Raw genomic sequence first — 25,000 nt, forward strand, 5'->3', positions numbered from 1 at the left:
TAGTGTTAATTTTCTGTATAAATGTTATAACAGCTACACACACACACACACACACACACACACACACACACACACACACACACACACACTCTAGCCACACCACATCTGAGAATCAAGTCATGGACTGAGTAAGGCAGGTTGATGCTAAAGTGTCTGGAAACTGGAGAAAGATCTTCTGGGCGTCTCAATTCTGTTGAAGCTCACTGTGACTCTATGAAATATTTTTCAGAAAGTGGACAAAACACTTTTCTTTTTTTTTCTTTTCAGACATTTCTTTGTGTTCTCATGCTGGAGGAACGCTGCTGGACCCTCAACACCAATTCAATTCAATTCATGATTATTTGTATGCACTTTTAACAATGAACATTGTCTCAAAACAGCTTTACACAGATAACCACTTCCTCAACACCCAGTGAGATCACAGAGAGCATCAGCTTTTTCATCGTGTGCTAAAAGATCCTTCATTCCTTTCACCCCCTTTTACCCCTCCACCCCTCTTACCCCTCCATTCTTCTTACCCCATCTCACTCATCATTCCTATTATCCCCTCTCACCCCTCCATTCCCCTCTGCACAATGATCATAATCTCCTGCTTGCTGGACTTGAGAATGTTGTTGGAATAAAGGGAACAGCTCTCTCTGGCTCAGGTCTTATTTGACTGATCGCTATCAGTTTGTTGATGTAAATGGTGAGTTCTCCACACTCTCTGAGGTAAAGTTTGGTGTTCCACAAGGATCTGTCTTAGGCCCACTGCTTTTTTTCTTTATATCTGCTGCCTCTGGGTGAAATTATTCATAAACATGGGATTCGCTTCCATTGCTATGCTGATGACACACAGCTGTATATTTCAGCAAAGCCAGATGAGCGAGATCAGCTAAACAATGTTGAGGAGTGTGTAAAGGACATTAGACAGTGGATGTTTAATAACTTTCTTCTGCTCAACTCAGATAAGACGGAAGTACTTTTACTAGGACCACATGTAGAAGTAAACTTTCTGATTCTGTAGCATCTCTGGATGGTGTTTCTGTTTCAGCGTGTATGGCTGTCAAAGACCTTGGTGTGATTATTGACCCGAGTCTTTGGGATTTGGACTGTAGTTAATATTAACAGTCTGCTACACTGACTCAGGACTACAGTTTGCTCTGATCTCCATCACTGCACCTCAACATCGTTTATCTGTAATAAATGGACATTTGGTGAAAACCAGATGAGGATGAGGTTCCCTCTTGAGTCTGGTTCCTCTCAAGGTTTCTTCCTTCTGCATCTCAGGGAGGTTTTCCTTCACCACAGTCTCCACTGACTTGTTCATCAGTAACAAACTTACACTTAGAAAGAACATCTTCATTTTTATCTCCACATCATCTGTGTAAAGCTGCTCTGAGACAATGTTCATTATTAAAAGCTCATTACAAATAAACATGAACTGAATTGAATTAAATGAAATCTCTTGTCACTCCTCGGATCTGCTGTAGTGTGTATTGAAGATGAATCACTGAGGAAACACTGAGATTAAATATTTTGTTTCTTCCAGATATTTATTTATTCACTTGTTTATTATTAGATTTTTTTCTTTAATAATACATTTCAATCTGCCTGTGCCACACACACGCACGCACGCGCACACACACACACACACACACACACACACACACACAGTGCGTTTTCTCAAGTTTAAACTTGCTTTCTCGCTCGTGAAAAGTGACGTCACACTGGAAACCACTTCCTGGTGTATTGTACAGGTTAGACACACCTGAGCGCGTGGTGCGGTGTGGGAGAGATCCAGGTAGTAAAGATCCAGGAGGAGATCCAGGAGGAGATCCAGGAGAAGCGCGTGTTTTGAGCAGTTCTTGATTATTACCTTAATCGCGGGGGGTTTCAGTGTTTCTGCCGACAGCGCGCTCGTGTGTGTGTGTGTGTGTGTGTGTGTGTGTGTGCGCGCGCGCGGGCGGAGCTGTTGTGGGAGTGTAAGAATGGGTGTCCTGCGCATGGTGGTGTGTTGGAGTTGTCTGTTGTTGCTCCTCACTAGCACCTTCACACAGAGCTGCAGTATTGAGTACATTAAAGGCCGGAGCGGGTTCGTGCTGAACGTGGAGGACAGTGTGGCTGTGGGAGCGACCTACATCTCCAACCCTGCTGCACACACCCAGGAGGCCTGTCTCAACTCCTGCTGTCTGCTGCCTCACTGTAACTTGGTTCTAATAGAACACGGAGGGGAAAACACGCTCACACAATGTTTCCTGTTCGACTGTCTGTACAGAAATCAGTTCATCTGCAGCTTCAGCAAGAAACCTGGATTCACCAACTTCATCCAGGACTCGGTCTACCAGAGATACCTCCGGGGTCCAGGGAGGAAGTTTGGTCAGATCTCTCTCTCTCACACACAGACACACACACACACACACACACACACACACACACACACACCACAATTTAAAACGGTGTAGATATTAACTCGTATTGATATTAACTTGCTCGTATGTCAAATTGCTCGTATTTCAAAGCAAATTTCCCCATTGAAATTAATTGAAATGCCATTAATCCGTTCCTGCCCCCAAAATGCACCCCAGTTGTTTTTGTTACATGTTTTTGAATAAGAAACATGTATTTATAAATGACAAATATTGTATAAAAATATCATAAAAGAGAACGTAAAGATATAATAAGGGTTTATTCAGTGTATTTTCCTTGGAGATGAGACGACTAGAGCTAACGAAAACACTGGTGGTGTGTGTGTGTGAGTGTGTGTGTGTGTGTGAGTGAGTGTGTGTGTGTGTGTGTGTGAGTGAGTGAGTGTGTGTGTGTGTGTGTGTGTGTGTGTGTGTGTGTGTGTGTGTGTGTGTGTGTGTGAGTGTGCGGAGGGGGGGTAGAGGCGATAAGCGGAGGCGGAGGGAAAACTCGTTTTTTTACTATCACTCCTGTACACTACGTATCCCTAAACTTTATAATTTTTACTTTTTCTTCTTTGCGTATCTCAATTTTCGTCACAATCTTCGCTTTCTGGCTTCGCTTCACCATCTAGCAGCGGCGTCTCGAGCTCGTACCTCAAGTTTTTGCTCACGTAACAAAGAAAAAATCAGCTGAGTGACCGCTCGTATCTCGGAAAACTCTTAGGTCAAGGCACTCTTATGTCCTGGTACCACTGTACAGTGTTTTTTTTATTTATTTGCATGTTTTTCACACTTTAATGTTTCAGATCATCAAACTAATTTAAATATTAGTAAAAGAGAACACAAGTGAACAACATGCAGTTTATAAATGAATGTTTTTATTATTGAGGGAAACTAAATTCAAAACTACATGGTCCTGTGTGAAAAAGTGTTTGCCCCTAAACTTAATAACTGCTTGTGCCGACCTCAGCAGCAACAACTACAATCAAGAGTTTGTGAAAACTTACAAACACTCACAAACTTACACTGAGTCTGTTTCAGCGTGTGGAGGAATTTTGGTCACTCATCTCTACAGAATTGTTGTAATTCAGCCACATTGGAGGATTTTCCAGCATGAACCCCCTTTTTAAGGTCACTCCACAGCGTCTCAATAGGATTCAGGTCAGGACTTTGACTAGGACACTCCAAAGTCTTCAGCCATTCAGAGGTGGACTTGCTGGTGTGTTTTGGATCAGAACCCAAATTCTCATCAGCTTAAGGTCACGAACAGATGGCCGGACATCAGGTTACACATCTCCAAAGAAGTTGTGGTGGAGGTGGAACTGCATCAAGGATCGGCTCTGAGCCTTTTCCTGTTTGCAGTGGTGATGGACAGGTTAAAGGACGAGGTCAGACAGGAGTCTCCGTGGACTATGATGTTTGTGGATGATTTTGTGATTTGTGGTGAGTGTAGGGAGCAGGTGGAGAAAAAGAGCTGAAGATGTTGAGATGTCGTTGGGAGTGAAGACGATGGACAGGATTAGAAATTAGTTTATTAGAGGGAGGTGAGATTGAGACATTTGGACATGTGCAGAGGAGAGAAATGGGGTATATCAGTAGGAGAATGCTGAGGATGGAGACACCAGGAAGGAGGAAAAGAAGAAGAACAAGGAGGAGGTTTATGGATGTGGTGAGGAAAGACATGCAGGTAGTTGGTGTGAAAGAGGCAGATGTAGAGGACAGGGGGGATGGAGACGGATGATCCACTGTGGAGACCCCTTATGGTAGAAGCTGAAAGAAGGAGAAGTTGTTTTGAAGTAATGATGGTGTTTTAAATTACGTAAAATCACCAGGACACCAAACAGAACATTTACTGGATTTTTGCATCATGGTGAATTTTAGTTCTTGAATTGAAACTAGAAATGCGGCCGCATGAATTTTGACTGCACTACTTTTTAGCTTTTTTAAGATTAAATTAAAGGCAATGTGGATAAACATTCGTAAAAATATTCCTCTAACATTTTAAAGCCATGATGACAGAACATAACACAAAGATATAGAAGAAAATGTTTAAAAATATTTTTGATCAATAAATATAAAAAAAGAATACATAAATAAGTGCAGAAAGGCCACACTGGAGACAGGATGCAGGGGCGTACTCTCTCCATGCACCGAAAACTGAAAAACTATTTTAAAAAAAATGAAAGTACAGAATGAAATTAGAACAGAATTTAACTTTACAGACTTTACTGTCACTAGATCTTTGTGAAATCAGACATTAAGCACCCCCATATATCCCCCATCCCCCATATATTAATGTCTGATTTCACAAAGATCTAGTGACACTATGGTTTTCTCCCAATAAATTAATATATGGCTCATTGTGATAATGTTGTAAATAAAAATGTGAAATGAAAGTAGTTTTAATAAATATTTTCACTTTTCAAATTTTCACTTTCATTGATCTCTGCAGCAGGGATTTAAATTTTTAACAATGTGCCGCAAATGTAAATGTAAATATCCAAAATGGTATGATCCTCTTTCCATAACATCTCTGTAATATTTGGTTGAGATTGGAGTCAAATCAAACTCCTCCTATTAAAGCATCGACTGTTCAGTCACCCCTAGAGGAGACCAGGTGCTGGAGTTTTGGTTGAGGAATGTTGTTCCATTCATTTCTGATACAGGTTTCTCTCAGTTCAACAGTCCTTGGTTTTCTTTGTTGCATGTTTTGTTTCATGATGTACCAGATGTTTTCAATTTATGATGCTTTTCCAGATGTGCAAGCTGCCCATTCCATAGACACTTATCGCTTTTATGGTTGCAACAGCCTTCATTCTTTAAGGAAGACTACAATATTCTAAAGTTTCTAGAAGATTTTAAAGCCTGTGGGGATTAGTGATTATTCCGGGAGGAGGTCTGGAGTTCAGTTGGACTACCTGTTCATTCCAAAGCTGTTTGGTGAAGTGAAACTTCAGCGCAGTTTCACTTTCACATTCACATTCATGTGGAATAAATGAAGGGAGATAACGGCCTGCAGGCGGGGATTTATAACATGAACTTTATTTATTTATAGTACTAAACCCTGACCCTCGGGACAAACTTACAATCATAAAATACATACATTGTTGCTGTTTTATCTGTGTGAAGCTGCTCCGAGACTGTCCATTGTTAAAACACTCTACATATTAGGGATGCACCGAAATTAAAATTCTTGGCCGAAACCGAAAAAGAGGAAAGCAAGGCCGAAAACCGAAACACCGAAAGAAATTATGCCAATTATTATTAATTATTAATTATTATTTTTTCAATTGCATAAATTAATATTAAAGTTTCAAAGAATAAATCAATTACAAATTATGAAAATATTTATTTATAGCACATTGCAACAATGCACAGGATAAAAAAAAAAAAATTCAAACAATGTCTGTCGTGAAACTGATTGCTGAAATATCTGCAGTTATATGTTTATGAACGTGAGTTGCAACAACATTAAACAGCTCAGGTAAACACACCTCTGAAAAATGTCGTCTGCTTGGCATGGCATAACAGGGCTCATTGTGCTCGATCAGCCTGCGAAACCCCACATCTTCTACCACAGAGAATGGCTGATCATCTAAGGCAATCTAAGGTTATTCCATAATCTTTTGTGTAATGACCTTTGCCATGACACTATCACTGAGAAACTTCCTGCCTTTTCAAAAACGTCCCCCACAGACGGAGTGCGCGTGCTCGGAGGGGTTTTGCTTTTCTGTGACGCGTTCCTCTCATATTCAGCATAGCGATCGGGATGTTTGGATTTCAGGTGATAAATTAAACCCGACGTGGAGAAAGTCTTTGCAGACGCACCCCCTCTTTAAATTTTGCCATTACATGTTTTGCAAATCGCTATCCGTAGGTCTTTCTCCAAGATATACTGAAATACGTCCACACCGCAGACAAGCACGTGCAGGCAGCGGTTTCTGTTTGCGTCATCACAACAAACTGTTTCGGCCGTGTTTTTTCGGTGATCAAAGTCTTTCGTCTGAAAACCAAAAATGCACTTTTGGGCCATTTTCGGCTGAAATTTTCGGTGTCCGAATATTCGGTGCATCCCTAATACATATGAACTAAATATAAGTGAACTCATTTATGTTCTTCCTGTGAGGGAAGGTTTGGGGGTGTGGCCAAACCTTAACACAATGCTTAGTTCTGTGGTATAACTGGGATTTAAATTAATGACTCGTGTCACCAGATTAGAACCTCATCCACTTCACCACTGAATATAAGTCAAGGCCATAAATATTAGAGCCTGTCATGTGGTAAGATCATAGTCTGTTTGTCTGGAGGAAATGAGAGTCTTGTGTCTTCATGCTTTGCAGGAGAAAAGGATAAACGTCCGATAGCAAACGCAGGAGCTGATGTAGTGACCAGAGCTGGAGAAGTTGTTACTCTGAATGGCATTGAGAGCTGGGATGACCGAAATATCACCAAATACGAGTGGACACTTCTGAGTGGAAATAATTCAGTAGTGATTAAGGTAAAATTCTTTTACTCATTACTGTGGAGGCAAATGCTGAAGACGTGGTGAAGAAGTGAGTTCTGGGAGAATGATTATGGGTTAAAGGATTTAGTGAACATTCATAAAATAAAGATTAAAGTTTAAATTTGTGTCTCACTTTTGGTTAATTATAAATGTGTATCCAAGTGTAATCTTTTGTTTTGGTCAATTATTGTAAAGTGCCCTCAGTTAAACTGTGCAGGGTTTGGAGACCCCCACATGGGTCTTCCTAGACTCCAAATTGCCCCCGTGTCAGACCAGGCCCTCGCACAGTCAGCGAGCCACTGTAGAGAAAATGTACAGATTATGGGATATTATATTATTCATGATCAGGGTTGCTGAGTTCTGCTCCATTAAAGATAATTGCAGTAGTCCTGTAGAGTAAAATCTTTCCTTCCTGTGAATGTGACCACCTTCTTCAGACCCTACTTACAGCTTATGTTTTACTGCTGAAAATGTATTCTAAAATAGTTTCATTAAAATTTTTAGATTGGATTCTGAAGTCTGGACAGTCTTTCTGCTAGTCAGAGACTGTGATCATATTTTTGTGGATTTCTCTTTTGTAGAATACACAGTTTTTAGACCAGAGGCTGCTGTCAAACCTTTATCCTGGAGTTTATCGATTTCAGCTTTGTGTCACCGATTCAGCAGGACAGTCAGACAATGCATCCGTCACCATCCTCGTCCTCACTCAAGAGCAATCAGAGAGTCAGTAATTATAGTACATTATAAATACACACACACACACACACACACACACACACACACACACGCACATACACATGTATGTGTATATATATATATATATATAATGTGTGTGTATGTATTCTTTGTCTTCTTTTGACTGTGTGCTGTGGTTCTCTGTCTCATTACCACACAACCAATACAAACAAATGATGTCATTGAAACTGGTGTTTGTGTTAAACTTGGGAGAGAATTAAGCCTGACAGGAAGTAAAGAAAGAGGAGAATCTTCAGGTTTAGAGTTGAGGAGTAACCACCACTCCACTGCCCCATGTAGTCGGTCTTACTGCTACTGACTTTCATTTCCCTTCTCTCCAGCATGTACACCCACAAATATATGTTCATACTTGTGTAAATAAATACAGTGTATATATATATATATATATATGTATATACATACGGGGGATGTCCGCGATGCGCTTTGGGAAGAAAAGCACAGCCGTTGAGAGAGTGCTGGTGGGAAGACACGTACCGGGATACGCATGCGCGATAACAACAACCGCCGTAAACCAACATATACCAACAATAACGGACAGTGAGAGTGTGGAAGTTTAAATAGGAGCTGGTGATGATGATAAACGAGCACCATATGTGCGCGATTAAAGCCGGGAGCTTCAGAAAGCGGCGAAAGCACCTGACACGCTGAAGGGGCGAAGGGGCGTGGCAGGTGGATTCCTGACAGATAAACATGTACTGTATGTATTTTTATAGCATGCCTTCATCAAACAAATCGCAGCAACGCTGTTGTGTAAAAAAAAACCTTCAAAAACACGTGCATGCACATTCTCATTTATTAACGCACATCATGTACATAAAGAAATTTCAAGCACGTTAATATATTGCCGCCATATTGATTTTCGTTTATCTCGATCATCGGTTATCTCGGTGCTTTTTGGCAACCCCCTAGGACATCGACATAACCGGGTTCCACTGTATATATATCACAAAAAATCATGAGGAAACCTATGTGGCTTCATACCAACTGCTCAAAACACACAGACACACACAAAGGCAGCCTGGGTGTGTGAATCTCTGCTCCTCCTTGAATTATGTGAAACAGGTTATGCGTGTTTCTCTCACACACAGTGTGTGTGTGTGTGTGTGTGTGTGTGTGTGTGTGTGTGTGTGTGTGTGTGTGTGTGTGTGTGTGTGAGAACTGTGACTGTGTGCTGTGGTTCTCTGTCTCATTACCACACACCCAATACAAACAAATTATGTTATTGAAACTGGTGTTTGGGTGAGCGTTGGGAGAGTGGTGTGGGGGATGTAGAGTAGAGTCGAGGACTGTGGGGGTGTAGAGTAGAGTCGAGGACTGTGGGGGTGTAGAGTAGAGTCGAGGACTGTGGGGGTGTAGAGAGTCGAGGACTGTGGGGGTGTAGAGTAGAGTCGAGGACTGTGGGGGTGTAGAGTAGAGTCGAGGACTGTGGGGGTGTAGAGTAGAGTTGAGGACTGTGGGAGGGTGTAGAGTCGAGGACTGTGGGAGGGTGTAGATTGGAGGACTGTGGGAGGGTGTAGAGTAGAGTCGAGGACTGTGGGGGTGTAGAGTGAGTCGAGGACTGTGGGGGTGTAGAGTAGAGTCGAGGACTGTGGGGGTGTAGAGTAGAGTCGAGGACTGTGGGGGTGTAGAGTAGAGTCGAGGACTGTGGGAGGGTGTAGAGTAGAGTCGAGGACTGTGGGGGTGTAGAGTAGAGTCGAGTACTGTGGGGGTGTGGTGTAGAGTTGAGGCTGTGGGGGTGTAGAGTCGAGGACTGTGGGGGTGTGGTGTAGAGTTGAGGGCTGTGGGGGTGTAGAGTTGAGGACTGTGGGAGGGTGTAGAGTAGAGTCGAGGACTGTGGGGGTGTAGAGTAGAGTCGAGGACTGTGGGAGGGTATAGAGTCTCACACAAGAGCAAGAGAGGACTATGGGGGTGTAGAGTAGAGTCGAGGACTGTGGGGGTGTAGAGTAGAGTCAGTACTGTGGGGGTGTAGAGTCGAGGACTGTGGGGGTGTGGTGTAGAGTTGAGGGCTGTGGGGGTGTGGTGTGGATTTGAGGGCTGTGGGGGTGTGGTGTGGTTGAGGGCTGTGGGGGTGTAGAGTTGAGGGCTGTGGGGGTGTGGTGTGGAGTTGAGGGCTGTGGGGGTGTGGTGTGGAGTTGAGGGCTGTGGGGGTGTGGGCGTGGAGTTGAGGGCTGTGGGGGTGTGGTGTGGAGTTGAGGGCTGTGGGGGTGTGGTGTGGAGTTGAGGGCTGTGGGGGTGTAGAGTTGAGGGCTGTGGAGGTGTGGTGTGGAGTTGAGGGCTGTGGGGGTGTGGTGTGGAGTTGAGGGCTGTGGGGGTGTAGAGTTGAGGGCTGTGGAGGTGTAGAGTTGAGGGCTGTGGGGTTTGGTGTGGAGTTGAGGGCTGTGGAGGTGTAGAGTTGAGGGCTGTGGGGGTGTGGTGTGGAGTTGAGGGCTGTGGGGGTGTGGAGTTGAGGGCTGTGGAGGTGTGGTGTGGAGTTGAGGGCTGTGGAGGTGTGGTGTGGAGTTGAGGGCTGTGGAGGTGTGGTGTGGAGTTGAGGGCTGTGGGGGTGTAGAGTTGAGGGCTGTGGAGGTGTAGAGTTGAGGGCTGTGGGGGTTTGGTGTGGAGTTGAGGGCTGTGGAGGTGTAGAGTTGAGGGCTGTGGGGGTGTGGTGTAGAGTTGATTCTACATTTGATTGTCTGTACTTCAGAGCAGTCATCAGAATGAATGTAGGCCTAATTGGGAATGTTTATGTTCCCTAAGGATCCCAAGCTTAACTCTCTCTATGTCGATTTCCATCTAATTCAATTTAATTTTGCACCGATTTAATTCACATCTTTATTAACCTTTCTGCCACCTACTGGTAAAAGGTTACAATAACATTCTGAAAATGTTAAATCTTAGAGCCATTGTTGCTCCTTCTCCAAATTCTGTTTTCAAGGGAAATTCTTATTCAAAGCCATTATCCAATAAACAGGATGTGGGTCTGTATCTCAGTAAGAGGGTGGCAATAGGGTCTCAAACTACTGTCCTCAAAAAGTGTAGTATCTGCATCACCTGTGATCAAAAACTAAATGATAAATTCACAGCTGTATATTCTCATGATTCCAGAGTCAGGTAAAGTGAATGTTCTTCAGCATGAGAGTCTCTAGTGCTTTCCGTTCCTGTTCCACCAAAAATTGTTTTATGCTTTTATCTAACTCTTTAGGCCTCTTGTTGCGTGCGCGCAACAAATAGCCTATTGTTCTCAAAACTGCACTACTTACATTATTATTGTAATAACGAGTCGCAAACACATCCACTGCTGCTAATCCCTGTTTATTAGAAAAGATAAGGGTCCAGTGAACAACATGCTGTAAAGCATTTCTGCTCCAAACAAACAATAGTGTTATCATTTAGATGTTTATTCCTTTGTTTATGTCACAGAACTTCAGCTGGCGTTTGTGTTTATATATTTCTGAATAACTTTCACATAAAAAACGACATCTTGCTGGTAAAAAAAACAAATATGGCTGGTAGAATATAGTGTTACAAAATGGTTGAGACCACAAAATAAAAAAAAATAATAAAAAAGTAAGAGTATAAATCTTGGGTGGAGTCTCCCTCTCTCTGCAGGTGTCGCCATGTTTTTTTTATGCGCCGCCTCTCATTTCAAACTTTTTATTTCCAGTCCAATAATGGACTGTAAAGCTCAAAGTGTCTTCTTTTTAAAGATATTTAAATTGTGTATTAAGTCCATTTTATCAGGAACTGTTAACATTTAAAGTAACCTTAACCTTAACAGGTTAAAGGAAGTGTGTTTGTGTCTCAGCTACACATTATGAGTAAAAATACACATCACTCTTCAGACCCTTTGTGTAAAGTTATGGCTCCGGTCCTCTGTGTGTGTGATTCCAGATGCTTGACCCCAAAACACTGCTCACAGCGTTCATTAGCCTTATTGCTGTTTTTTCTTCTTATATTATTTTATGTGTTTTTTTTTTTTATCAGTTCACTGTTTGAGCCCGTATAAAGTGGGTCCATGTCGTGGCTCTTTCCCTCGCTGGCACTACAACGCTGCATCAGGTGTGTGTGAGATCTTCACATTTGGAGGATGTAAACCAAATGACAACAACTACCTGTCTGAGCAGGACTGTTCCAACGCCTGTACAGGTGTCACAGGTGCCGTACGAGAGACTTTCACATTTCATTTATTTCTAATGTGTGAGAGGCTGAGAGGCAAAAGTGCTAAATTGATGTACAGTTATATTATTTATGCAATATTTCTGCACCACGAGGGTTAAAGAAGTTAATATTCTATTTAAAAAGTCAATATAAAATGTTATATCTATTTATTATTTCTTTATAGTGGTTTCTGAAACAAGAAAAATTAAACCAGAAGGTAATTTTTTAAATTTTTTGTAAAATAAGTTTAAAATGTAACTTTTTTTATTAATTAATTTGTTATATTTGAATCTTGTGTGTGTGTGTGTGTGTGTGTGTGTGTGTGTGTAATACTTCGTGTGGGGAAGGGCAGTTTGTGTGTGCAAACGGTTGTTGTATAGACAGTAGTGTGGAGTGTGACGGACATCAGCACTGCAGTGATGGATCAGATGAGGAAAACTGCCAACACAGTAAGAGACACACACACACACACACACACACACACACACACACACACACGTACATACACATGCAAACACCACAAACACACACCTGCAGTGCGCAGAGTTGCACTCTGTTTTTTTTGTTTCTGATTTAGTTTTCATGTATTTTCTGTGTGTGTGTGTGTGTGTGTGTGTGTGTGTGTGTGTGTGTGTGTTAGTGAACAGGACTTTGACTCAGTTACTGGAGATCAGTGTGGATGAACAGAAGGGTCAGTAACACACGGAAACACAATTAGACCAATTAGATCACAGCCTCTGATTATTTGTGTGTTTGTGTGTGTATATAAATGTGTGTGTGTGTGTATATAAATGTGTGTGTGTGTGTGTGTGTATATAAATGTGTGTGTGTGTGTGTGTGTGTGTGTGTGTGTGTGTGTGTGTGTACAGTGATGTGTGTTGATCCTCCTCTGACTGGGCCGTGCAGAGCGAGCATGTCTCTCTGGTTTTATGATCCTTTAAAGCAGAGCTGCTTTCGCTTCACATACGGAGGCTGCGGCGGAAACAAGAACAGATTTGAGAAGAAGGAGGTGTGCAAGGAGAGATGCTCAGGAGTCACAGGTACCAAACCAGACATCATCTCATCATCATCATCACACCATCAATACTCCATCTTTTTTCACATCATCATGTCAGCAATCATGCCATCATCACACCATCACATCATGCCACATGTGTGCAGAAAGAGCAGCTGTGTGTGTGTGTGTGTGTGTGTGTGTGTGTGTGTGTATAATATTAATTTATTGTGTTGTTTTAGAAAGTGATGTTTTTGCGAAAGGGCCTTTTGAGCGGGTCGAGGAACTCCTGGAACCTCCGAGAGGTATTATTTCTATGTGTGTGTGTGTGTGTGTTTGTATGTCCGTGTGTGTGTTTGTGTGCTGGTGCATGTCAAAAGTAATGTGTGGTGTGTGTATGTACGTGCTTGTGTGTGTGTGTGTGTGTGTGTGTGTGCGCATGCATGCACATGCGAAAAGTGATCTGTGTGTGTGGTGTGTATGTCTGTGTGTATGCATATGTTAAAATGATGTGCATGTGTGTCTGTACATGTGAAAAGTGATGTGTGTGTGTGTGTGTGTGTGTGTGTGTGTGTGTGTGTGTGTGTGTGCACGCATGCACATGCGAAAAGTGATGTGGGTGTGTATGTCTGTGTGTATACATATGTTAAAATGATGTGTATGTGTGTCTGTACATGTGAAAAGTGATGTGTGTGTGTGTTTGTGTATGCACATGTGAAAAGTGATGTGTGTGTGTGTGTGTGTGTGTGTGTGTGTGTGTGTTGCAGGTTCTGTTGCTACGGGAGTAATCGTGGCCGTGCTGATCTTGGCTCTAATTGGTCTGCTCAGTTGTTATTGTATAAGAAACAGGAAGAGGAAGTCAGAATCTCCGAGTGGTGCAGCTGTAGTGAATCCTCCTGTAGTGAATCCTCCTGTAGCGCAAACTGAGGAATCTCATGCACTCCTTTAAACACACACACAAAAGTTCAACACAAATGTGCATTTGTAATGTGTGCTTCATTACTGGTGTATATATACATTTTGATAGGGTGTTAGGTGGTGTGTGTGTGTGTGTGTGTGTGTGTGTGTGTGTGTGTGTGTGTGAGAGAGAGAGAGAGAAACACATTGTGTTTTATAATCATTGTATATTTACCTGTTTGAGGTTGTGTAAATTATGTTTTAGAAACTGTAGTTGTGTTTAAACTGAATTTATTGATGTTTAGTTGTGTATTTGTTTAGTTGTGTATTTGTTTATTTTCTCTCAGGTTGATTTAGTTGTTTCAGTAGTTTATCTTCTTGATATATTTTGAATAAAGGGAATTCACAGATCTGAAGTGGGAGTTTACATTATTCTGCACAACCGAGACAAACTGAAGAAGAAGTTTTTCACATACAGAATTCAGTTTGAAGGACAGAGATGTGTTTTCATGGTGGGGTGGGTTTGATGGACATGTTAGAGGGATAGGAGCAGGGATTTGAGGGATGAGTTAGTGGGACAGGGGTGGGTTTAAGGTTTGAGGTGAGTGTGAGCAGGACTTAAACTCTACACTCTGCTCCGGTCACCACAGACTGCAGCATTCGTGAGCACATCTACCACTACTAAAGAAGTCCCATGATGCACTGCAGCAGGGTGAGCACTGAGGATAACAAGATCCTTCTGAATAATCTTCTTATAAACATGACGTGGTGATGACGGGAGTTCTGCAGGGTGAAAAGAGTCACACCTGTACTCACGAAAACACTGTTCTCATACACTCCCTACACCAGGGTGTTAACCAGGTTAAACCTCACTCTCTCACTCACACACACACACACACACACACACACACACACACACACAGCTGAGTCAGACACTGGGTATTTGAAATAAAATAATGAAGTAAAACACATGAACCTCCTGAGTCATGACACTACTAATTCTTAACAAACTCAAACCAACATCTAATATGTGTGTGTGTGTGTGTGTGTCAGAAGTGGTAGATTGGTCGTTAAGGCATTAGCTTAGTGGTTAAAGCATTGGACTTTTGATATGAAGGACATAAGTTTAAATCCCAGCCACACCAACCTGCTACTGCTGGACCCCGAGATAAAGCATTTAGTGTTTTGTAGGTAAGAAGCAGTAGTTTGTAGTGGATTTGAAACTTAACAGGAAGCCAGTGTAGAGATGAGAAGATTGGGGTTATATGGTCATATTTTCTCCACCTTGTGAGAACTCTGACTGCTGCATTCTGAACTAACTGAAGCTTGTTTATTAATGATGCAGGACATCCACCTAGTAATGCATTACAGTAGTCCAGTCTGGAGGTCATGAACGCATGGACGAGCTTCTCTGCATCAGATATAGACAACATGTTTCTTAACTTAGAAATATTTCTAAGGTGAAAGAAGGCTGTTTTTGTAACTTGGTTGATGTGATTTTTAAAAGACAAGTTGCTCTAAAATAACTCCCAGGTCTTTTACTGTTGAACTAGTGGTTACAGAACATCCGTCTAAATGCAGGTTGAGATGCTGGAGCTTCTGTGTACTAGTAGCTGATGAGCAAAATCTCCGTCTTATCGGTTTTGATGAGATTGTGTGTGTGTGTGTGTGTGGGAGGGTCAGTGAGTCAGTTGTAGCTATTAAGTGCTGACTGGCTGAAGCCCCACCCGCGCATGCGCACAGGGCGATTTTTCGAAAAAAGCGGTCACTGGAGGAAATAGGTACAGCTGATTTTATAGGAGTGTGTGTTTTCAATAGGGATATAAAACACACACACACACACTCTTACACACACATATTCACACACACATTGAGTGGAGGTTCTCGGTGTTTCTACGCTGTGTATTGTATTAAAGTGGATTTGCTGAAACTAATCACGGTAAGTTACTTAGTTTCCTGTGTGACATTCTACACACACACACACACACACACACCGCGCTCGCACGTGCTTTATTCTGTTTATATGTGGTGTAATTATGTATGTTTAATAAATAGCGTGTTGAGGCAGATCACCTGTGTGTGTGTGTGTGTGTGTGTGTGTGAGAGAGAGAGAGAGAGAGTGATGAGCTTTACAGAGGAAGTTGTGGTCTGTGTTTAGTTTTTCTGTTACTGCTTAGGAAATACAAAACTATATATAATATTTAAAAAAAATAAAAAATAAATAAAACCATATATATATATATATATATATATATATATATATATCTATATCTATATCTATATATATATATATATATATATATATATATATAAATTTATTTTGGTATATTTGTGTGTGTGTGTGTGTGTGTGTGTGTGTGTGTGTGTGTGTGGGAGAGGAAGAGTTGAATGTGTTGTGTTCAGGTTTAGTGAGGGTGTGTGTAGAATTTAGGTGTGTTATACAACATTATTGGCCTGTTAGAGAGAGTGAGTGTGTGTGTGTGTGTGTGTGTGTGTGTGTGTGTGTGTGTGTGTGTGTGTGTGTGTTCCTTCTGGATGTTGTAATAATAATAATAATAATAATAATAATAATAATATTATAATAATTTTTATTGTTGCCTTCTATGATACTCATAAACACATTACATACAATAAAAACAAAACAGTTAACAGTTTAAAATACTGAAACACTATAAAATCAAAAAGATGAACAAATACATCAATCATTTGCCGTCCTGAAAAGACGAGTTTTCTAACAGGATTGGAAAATGGAGACGAGTGGCTGTTTTGGATATGAAGAGGAAGTAAATTTCACAGGTACGGGGAAGTGTAGCTAAAAGTGTAGCTAAAAGCTCGAGATGCCAAACACATACCAGGAAGCACTAAAGAGGATCAGGACATTTGCTCATGAACCATAATAGTGGTGCTCCTTAATGAGAGGTCTGGGCGGAGGAGATTTATATTACAGATGTGATAGTAAGCTGTCCGGGTGATCCTGTTAATATGTGCTTCAAAAGATAGGATGAACAATCTCTTACCCTGGAGCACTGGCAGGATATCAAGAAACAGCGGAACTACTGGTCTTGGATTATTTTTTGTGCCCACTAGGAGTATTTCAGTTTTCTGGAAGTGGATGTGGCATAATCCTGATCATGGTAATTAAAGTGAAGCATCAGCAGTGGTGTGATGGAGCATCTATGGGTTGAGGTGGTGTGGAGTGGGAGAGCAGCAGTGGGGTGGAGTGGGAGAGCAGCAATGGGGTGGGAGAGCAGCAGTGGGGTGGGGTGGTGTGGGAGAGCAGCAGTGGGGTGGGGTGGTGTAGGAGGGTAGGAGTGGGGAGGTGTTGGAGAAAATAGCTGTGTTTTGGATCATTTGCAGTGGATGGATTGTGTTCAGAGTTAGACCTGCCAGCAGAGCCGTGCAGTAGTCAATGAAAAGTATAGTAGTATATGGATGAGTGAGTGGACGGGTGGATGGATGGATGAGTGAATGGAAGAGTGAGTAGATTGGTGGATGGTTAGATGAGTGAGTGGGTGGACGGGTGGGTGGATGAGTGAATGGATGAGTGAGTGGACGGGTGGGCAGTGAGTGGACGGGTGGGCGGACGGGTGGGCGAGTAAGTGGATGAGTGAATGGATGAGTGAGTGGACGGGTGGATGGATGGATGAGTGAATGGAAGAGTGAGTAGATTGGTGGATGGTTAGATGAGTGAGTGGGTGGACGGTGGGTGGATGAGTGAATGGACGAGTGAGTGGACGGGTGAGTGGACGGGTGGGCGAGTGAGTGGACGGGTGGGCAGTGAGTGGACGGGTGGGCGGACGGGTGGGTGAGTAAGTGGATGAGTGAATGGACGAGTAAATGGACGGGTTGGCGGGTGGACGAGTGGGTGGACTGGTGGATGGGTAGATGAGTGAGTGGACGGGTTGGCTTGTGGACAAGTGGGTGGACTGGTGGATGGGTAGATGAGTGAGTGGACAAGTGGATCAGTAAATGGATTATTGCTTGTGTTATATATGTGTACTGTATATGCAGATCATCCTCTACTTGCGATGGAGATGGGCTACGATGACCTCAACATAAGTCAGAAATATTTTAAGGTGAAGATGGTGCTGTGACTTTCACAGTCTTTCCTGCTTCATGTTGATTTATCTTTTTCATTTTCCGCTCTAAACTGATTGCTTTCCTCCTCTTTGTTCACTAGCAGCAGGAGACGTCCTCAGCACCTGGTGCTTTTATCACTAAAATTGCAGTTTAAAACAGAATAATATCCACACTGAGGCATCTTTACTTCGTCGAGCTCTAGTGAGAGAGGGGCGTCTCACGGGGGAGAGTGGGGCGTCTCACCGTGAGAGAGGGGCGTCTCACGGGGAGAGTGGGGCGTCCCACCGTGGAGAGAGTGGGGCGTCCCACCGTGGAGAGAGTGGGGCGTCCCACCGTGAGAGAGTGGGGCGTCTCACGGGGGAGAGTGGGGCGTCTCACGGGGGAGAGTGGGGCGTCTCACAGGGGAGAGAGAGGGGCGTCTCACGGGGAGAGTGGGGCGTCTCACGGGGAGAGTGGGGCGTCTAACGGGGAGAGTGGGGCGTCTCACGGGGGAGAGATTCACTCATCCCAGCTGCGTCCACTGTATCCTACATCGTATGCTGCTGCCCGTGGCACGAAATTTTTAATATTTTTACAATTTTGACGTGTCGCTCTCGTGATGGAAAAATCGTAAGTCGAACCGTCGTAACTCTGGGAACATCTGTGTGTTTATATCTAAAATATATAATCACAATACATATAGCATGTTCAATTCCAAACTCAGCACAGAACTGTTTATTGTTTTTGTTGATGTTTGAATATGTACACACACACACACACACACACACACACACACACACACACACACACACAGAGCTTGTTTGTAGTGTGGTGTGATCATGTGACTCAGTGCTGTCAGGAGAGAGAGAGAGAGAGTCTGTTTGTTTATTGTGTGTGAGTTCTCAGTAAAATGTGTACAGTGTTTCTGTGATGTTTTACTGAATCGTGATTTTTACTGTGTTCTAGATTTCTGTGTTTGTGTTGAGCAGCTGCTAATCTGCTGGTAAGTTTACACACTTTTTATTTACACAGTGTAATGCAAACACACACACTACTGCATCATATCCACCCATGCCCCCCCCCTAACCCTAACCCTAACCTTAACCCCCCCCACACACACACACACCTTCTAATCACTTAATGTGCATTTCAGGTCTGGGTTTTAATGTCGGGGTTTTGTAGGGGTTTAATGTCGGGGTTATGGTGAGTGAGTGTGTGATGTATGACGCTGATGTAGAGCTGCTGAGAGTGCGTGTGTGTCTGTATGTGAGTTTGTGTGTGTGTGTGCGCGTGTGTGCGCGTGTGTGCGCGTGTGTGTGAGAGAGAGAGAGAGAGAGAGAGAGAGATGTATGAGGCTGATAAAGACGATACTGCAGCAGGAAGTGAAATGCTGTTTTAGGGAAGTGATTAATATCAGGGAGGTGTGATAGTAGATTCTGGTCCTGCAGCATTGTTTACTTACCAGTTCACTTACGTCAGAGCCAAGACGTCCCTGTGAGACAGGTTTTAATCTCAGACTATAAAATCTCAAGACGTCCCTGTGTGTAGAGGTTTTATGAACACTGATGTTAAGCACGGCGAGGTAGAGCACGGCGAGGTAGAGCACGGCAAGATTGAACACTGTAAGGAGCTTGGATTTGGACTTTATTAGTGCAGAACTTCAGGATGATGATAGGTTCTGAACGTGGCTTTCAGTATCATGACAAATCGTCATATATATATATATATATAACAAATAATTAAAAACAAGTCGAAATCCAATGTAATTTGTCCCCCACACTCGGGCAGTGAAATGCTCTGGACAGTGTGAGCTTCACCTGCTCATGGCTGGGTTTAGTGTGGAAGTCTGTGAGGAGCTCAGATCTCACCGTTTCATTTCTTCCAGCAATCATTCTGAAAGTTTTGGTGGGATTGACAGTTTGGTTTTGAGGTGATTCTATTGAGTTAAAATGGGTGATTCCTATGTCATTCTCTCATTCCAATGACCGTTTAAATAAATCTGCATCTGCATTCATATCCTGTGATCTTCTGACAGAAGAATGCCATGCATGAAGCTGGTTTTGGTGAATTCCATCAGGTTCAGTCTGTACAAGGGCACGGTGAGAGGAAACAGCTGAACACCACCCACGCTGTGCTAGATGAGATATCATACACACACACACACACACACACACACACACACACACACACATACACACATGTATACATCTTTCCTTTCTTTCTCTGCACTGAAGCAGAATCAAATCTACCGAACACACATGAAAAGTATCGTAAATAATCCACGAGTTCTTTGTAGTTCTTCTCCAGAGAAGTACAATAATATTATATAATAATAATAATAATAATAATAATATTATATTATATTATAATTAAATGAAATTTACAAGCATTTGAATGTATTAAAGCCACAGAAAATCAGGATTGAAAACAGAAGTTACTGAATGGAATGGAGAAACGCAGGTTTGACTAAAAAGAGGAAAAAATAAACATTGGTGAACAAACAATCATTTGCTGAAAATCGCAACAGTGAGTAAAGATGTGCTCGTTTACTGCTGCTGTTATTGATAATAGTGTTGAGATTTAGTGTTTGTTTGCATCGGTTTAATTAAATGATCACGATGTTGTGAGTGAACTGATCGTGTGATCTGATGCTCGCGAGTCACAACAGAACAGAACCAGTGCGACTTTCCCCAAGTTACAAACACACAGTTTACACAATAACACCATTAAACTACACCTTTTACACATGATGAGGATTATAGAGTTTTTAATCACTGTGCTGATGTTCCACCGTCATGCCTCACACCAGTGTGTTTTCTTTTCCTGTGCTTGTGCATCACTGTGGTAACCCCTATCCTATATCTCCTAACCCCCTTCCCAAATGCCCTAACCCCTATCCCATATACCCTAAGCCCTAACTCCCATCCCCTAACCCATATCCCCTAACCCCTATCCCCAACCCGTATCTCCAATCTCCCAACCCCTATCCCCTATCCCATATCCCCTAACCCCTATCCCATATCCCCTAACCCCATCCCATATCCCCTAACCCCCATCCTATATCCCCTAACCCCTATCCCATATCCTAACCCCTATCCCCAACCCATATCCCCTAACCTCTATCCCCTAACCCCATCCCCTAACCCATATCCTATATCCCCTAACCCCTAACCCCTATCCCATATGTCCTAACCCCTATCCCATATGTCCTAACCCCTATCCCATATCCCCAACCCCTATCCTAACCCCTATCCCCAACCCCATCCCATATGTCCCAACCCCTATCCCATATACCTAACCCTTAACCCCATCCCCTAACCCCTATCCTATATCCCCAACCCCATCCCATATGTCCTAACCCCTATCCCCAACCCATATCCCCTAACCCCTATCCTATATCCCCTAACCCCTATCCCTATCCCATATCCCCTAACCCCTATCCCATATACCTTAACCCCTAACCCCTGTCCCATATCCCCAACCCCTATCCCATATCCCCAACCCCTATCCCTAACCCGTATCTCCAATCCCCTAACCCCTATCCCATATCCCCTAACCCCTATCCCATATCCCCTAACCCCTAACCCCTATCCCATATACCTTAACCCCTATCCCATATACCTTAACCCCTATCCCCAACCCCTATCCCATATACCTTAACCCCTAACCCCTATCCCATATCCCCTAACCTCTATCCCTAACCCCTATCCCATATCCCCAACCCCTATCCCATATCCCCAACCCCTATCCCCAACCCCTATCCCATATACCTAACCCCTAACCCCTATCCCATATCCCCTAACCCATATCCCATATCCCATATCCCCTAACCCCTATCCCCAACCCGTATCTCCAATCTCCAACCCCTATCCCATATCCCCTAACCCCTAACCCCTATCCTAACCCATATCTCCAATCTCCTAACCCCTGACCCCTATCCCATATCCCCAACCCCATCCCATATACCTAACCCCTATCCCCAACCCGTATCTCCAATCTCCTAACCCCTATCCCCTATCCCATATACCCTAACCCCTAACTCCTAACCCCGAAAAATACAGTGTAAAGTCTGAAGGTTGTAATTTCGCCTCTTTTATATTTTTGTATTTATATTTTTAGTAAAAATGGTCAAACAGAAATTCACGCTGCATTAATCTCACATTAATAAAACCAGTGGCGTTAAAATGAATTAGAATTTTGACCGCCTTAATTAATATATTAATACAAAACTAATTAAAATATTATTCTCTAATGAATGTATTCAGTCTGAAAATCCACCATGTAGAACACAAGCAGAGAGAAGATGATGATGATCAGATGATCAGGAATGTCATCCATGTTAACCCCAGACTTCTTACTGCCTTCTGCTGCTCACTGTGAGCTTCAGAATCTAGTCTACGTCTGTGGTGTGAGAGAGACAGGAAATGATGCAGCAGTGGAGTGAAGAAGCTGCACAATGACAGGAAACATGTTGATGTGCTGAAAACGGAGCAGTGAGAAGAATAAATATTGATGATGTCACCAAACAGATTAAAATTAAAATAACGAGTCTGAAAATTTAAGATGTAGAAAGTACAGATATTTGTGTAAAAATTTACAGCTGGATAACACTGACCTTTAAAACACACACGCACGCTTCAAAAGGTTTCTAAAGGTTTCTTTAGAGTAAGAGTGTGTGTGTGTGTGTGTGTGTGTGTGTGTGTGTGTGTGTGTGTGTGTGTGTGTGTGTGTGTCTGTATATATACAGTGAGGAAAATAAGTATTTGAACACGCTGCTATTTTGCAAGTTCTCCCACTTAGAAATCATGGAGGGGTCTGAAATTGTCCTCGTAGGTGCATGTCCACTGTGAGAGACATAATCTAAAAAAAAAAATCCAGAAATCACAATATATGATTTTTAAACTATTTATTTGTATGATACAGCTGCAAATAAATATTTGAACACCTGAGAAAGTCAATGTTAATATTTGGTACAGGAGCCTTTGTTTGCAATTACAGAGGTCAAACGTTTCCTGTAGTTTTTCACCAGGTTTGCACACACTGCAGGAGGGATTTTGGCCCACTCCTCCACACAGATCTTCTCTAGATCAGTCAGGTACAATTTTGTCTCTAGTGTCTTTGGACAGCTCTTTGGTCTTGGCCATGTTAGTAGTTGGATTCTTACTGATTGTATGGGGTGGACAGGTGTCTTTATGCAGCTAATGACCTTAAACAGGTGCATCTAATTTAGGATAATAAATGTAGTGGAGGTGGACATTTTAAAGGCAGACTAACAGGTCTTTGAGGGTCAGAATTCTAGCTGATAGACAGCTAGATTTTTTTGATTATGTCTCTCACAGTGGACATGCACCTACGATGACAATTTTAGACCCCTCCATGATTTCTAAGTGGGAGAACTTGCAAAATAGCAGAGTGTTAATACTTATTTTCCTCACTGTATATGTCACAAGTTCATCATTGATTGGATCATAGTTACAGTATGAGGAGTATTATGGGATGGACACGTTGGTTGTGGTTGCTTAATTTATTTCTCTATTTTTAAAATTTGCAATATAGGAAATAAAAGCTAAAATCTAAACTCACATCTTGTATTTGTTTGTTCTCTATTTTAGGTTCTTGTCAGAGTGTAAGATCCACACTGCCCCAGCAGCTCGGTTGTGTTTATTACATCTGTACTCCTCCTCCTCTTCTGTCCTTCATCATGGCTCCCAATCCAGAGCTCTCCTACCTGGACCGCGTCGTCATGGAGATCATGGAGACAGAGCGCGTGTATGTCGAAGATCTGCACAGCATCGTGGAGGTAATATTCCTAACACGCGCGCACACACACACACACACTGGTTAATGCACATCCGCGCTAACGCGCACTAACACCCCCCCAAACACACACATTAATGTACATGCACACACACACACACACACATTGTGCATTAGTGTGCATGTGCATTAATGTGTGTGTCTGTTTGTGTGTGTTAATGTGAATGTGCAATAATGTTTGTGCATTAGTGTGCATGTGCATTAAACATTATTGCACATTCACATTAACACACACAAACAGACACACACACATTAATGCACATTCACATTAACACACACAAACAGACACACACACATTAATGCACATTCACATTAACACACACAAACAGACACACACACATTAATGCACATTCACATTAACACACAAACAGACACACACATTAATGCACATTCACATTAACACACAAACAGACACACACACATTAATGCACATTCACATTAACACACAAACAGACACACACACATTAATGCACATTCACATTAACACACACACAGACACACACACACTTTAATGCACATCCATACTAACACACGTTAATGCACACTCAGGCCTGAGTACTGAATACCAAACTGCTGATGGGTCACAAATATGTCTAGAATTATTCAAAGTGAGGATAAAAATCTTAGTGGTCTTAATGGACTACAATGCAAGTTACTGTTAACTTCTACTTAATTTAGCTGTGTGTGTGTGTGTGTGTGTCTCTCTCTCTCTCTCTCTCTCTCTCTCTCTCTCTCTCTCTCTCTCCAGGGTTATCTTGCCCACATTATAGACACGGCAGCTTTACCCCTTCTACCTGAACATGTGTGCGCTCTGTTTGGAAACATTGAGGACATTTACGAGTTTAACAGGTGAGTAAGATTTCCATATTCATGAGGAACACACATGAACTTCAGCATTTATTCCAACCTACTAGATTCAGTAAGGGTTGTTTAGCACTGTGTGTGTGTGTGTGTGTGTGTGTGTGTGTGTGTGTGTGTGTGTGTTCAGTGAGCTGCTGCAGGAGTTGGATTTGTGTAAAAATGACCCTGTGGGCATCGCCAGGTGTTTTGTACTAAAGGTTGGTTTTTAATCTTTGTCTCTTTACCTCCTTCTGGCCTTTTCTGTCTGTGGTTATCTGTGTGTGTCTGTGGTTATCTCTGTGTGTGTCTGTGGTTATCTGTGTGTGTGTGTCTGTGGTTATCTCTGTGTGTGTCTGTGGTTATGTGTGTGTGTGTCTCTGTGGTTATCTCTGTGTGTGTCTGTGGTTATCTGTGTGTGTGTGTCTGTGGTTATCTCTGTGTGTGTGTGTCTGTGGTTATCTGTGTGTGTCTGTGGTTATCTGTGTGTGTGTCTGTGGTTATCTGTGTGTGTGTGTGTGTGTGTGTGTGTGTCTGTCTGTGGTTATCTGTGTGTGTGTGTGTGTGTGTGTCTGTGGTTATCTCTGTGTGTCTGTGGTTATGTGTGTGTGT

The 25,000-nt window shown here is 42.6% G+C and overlaps 2 protein-coding genes across 7 annotated transcripts in view; both read left to right on the forward strand.

Annotated features, from left to right (window-relative positions):
• Nucleotides 1-1,692: 1,692 nt before the first annotated feature.
• Nucleotides 1,693-14,091, forward strand: spint1b (serine peptidase inhibitor, Kunitz type 1 b). Its single transcript, XM_046835983.1, has 10 exons — nt 1,693-2,358; nt 6,728-6,885; nt 7,473-7,614; nt 11,611-11,781; nt 11,969-12,001; nt 12,108-12,233; nt 12,425-12,475; nt 12,654-12,824; nt 13,021-13,083; nt 13,546-14,091. Exons 1-10 carry the CDS (start codon nt 1,971-1,973, stop codon nt 13,725-13,727), a joined length of 1,485 nt encoding a protein of 494 aa, XP_046691939.1. The 5' UTR covers nt 1,693-1,970; the 3' UTR covers nt 13,728-14,091.
• Nucleotides 14,092-15,424: 1,333 nt separating this feature from the next.
• The window catches only part of LOC124376740 (pleckstrin homology domain-containing family G member 3), a 31,002-nt gene continuing 21,426 nt past the window's right edge, over nt 15,425-25,000 (forward strand). Inside the window, exons 1-6 of one of the 6 annotated variants that reach the window (XM_046835980.1) lie at nt 15,425-15,614; nt 17,687-17,751; nt 18,701-18,737; nt 23,347-23,534; nt 24,300-24,400; nt 24,540-24,609. In XM_046835980.1, the coding sequence (XP_046691936.1) occupies nt 23,436-23,534; nt 24,300-24,400; nt 24,540-24,609 (270 nt within the window). In that variant the 5' untranslated portion in view covers nt 15,425-15,614; nt 17,687-17,751; nt 18,701-18,737; nt 23,347-23,435. Of the gene's footprint in view, nt 15,615-17,686; nt 17,752-18,700; nt 18,738-19,602; nt 19,834-23,346; nt 23,535-24,299; nt 24,401-24,539; nt 24,610-25,000 lie in introns of those variants that run through there. The other 5 variants (XM_046835979.1, XM_046835978.1, XM_046835977.1 and 2 more) reach the window with 5 other exon arrangements.

Source organism: Silurus meridionalis, chromosome 23 (assembly GCF_014805685.1).
Source record: "Silurus meridionalis isolate SWU-2019-XX chromosome 23, ASM1480568v1, whole genome shotgun sequence".
NCBI lineage: Eukaryota > Metazoa > Chordata > Actinopteri > Siluriformes > Siluridae > Silurus > Silurus meridionalis.

Excerpts from the sequence above, each read along its gene's own strand:
- spint1b (XM_046835983.1), top strand. The coding sequence starts at position 1,971 with ATGGGTGTCCTGCGCATGGTGGTGTGTTGGAGTTGTCTGTTGTTGCTC. Across the intron at positions 2,359-6,727 it reads GGGTCCAGGGAGGAAGTTTG|GAGAAAAGGATAAACGTCCG; the intron begins GTCAGATCTCTC and ends CATGCTTTGCAG. Across the intron at positions 12,825-13,020 it reads GAGATGCTCAGGAGTCACAG|AAAGTGATGTTTTTGCGAAA; the intron begins GTACCAAACCAG and ends GTGTTGTTTTAG.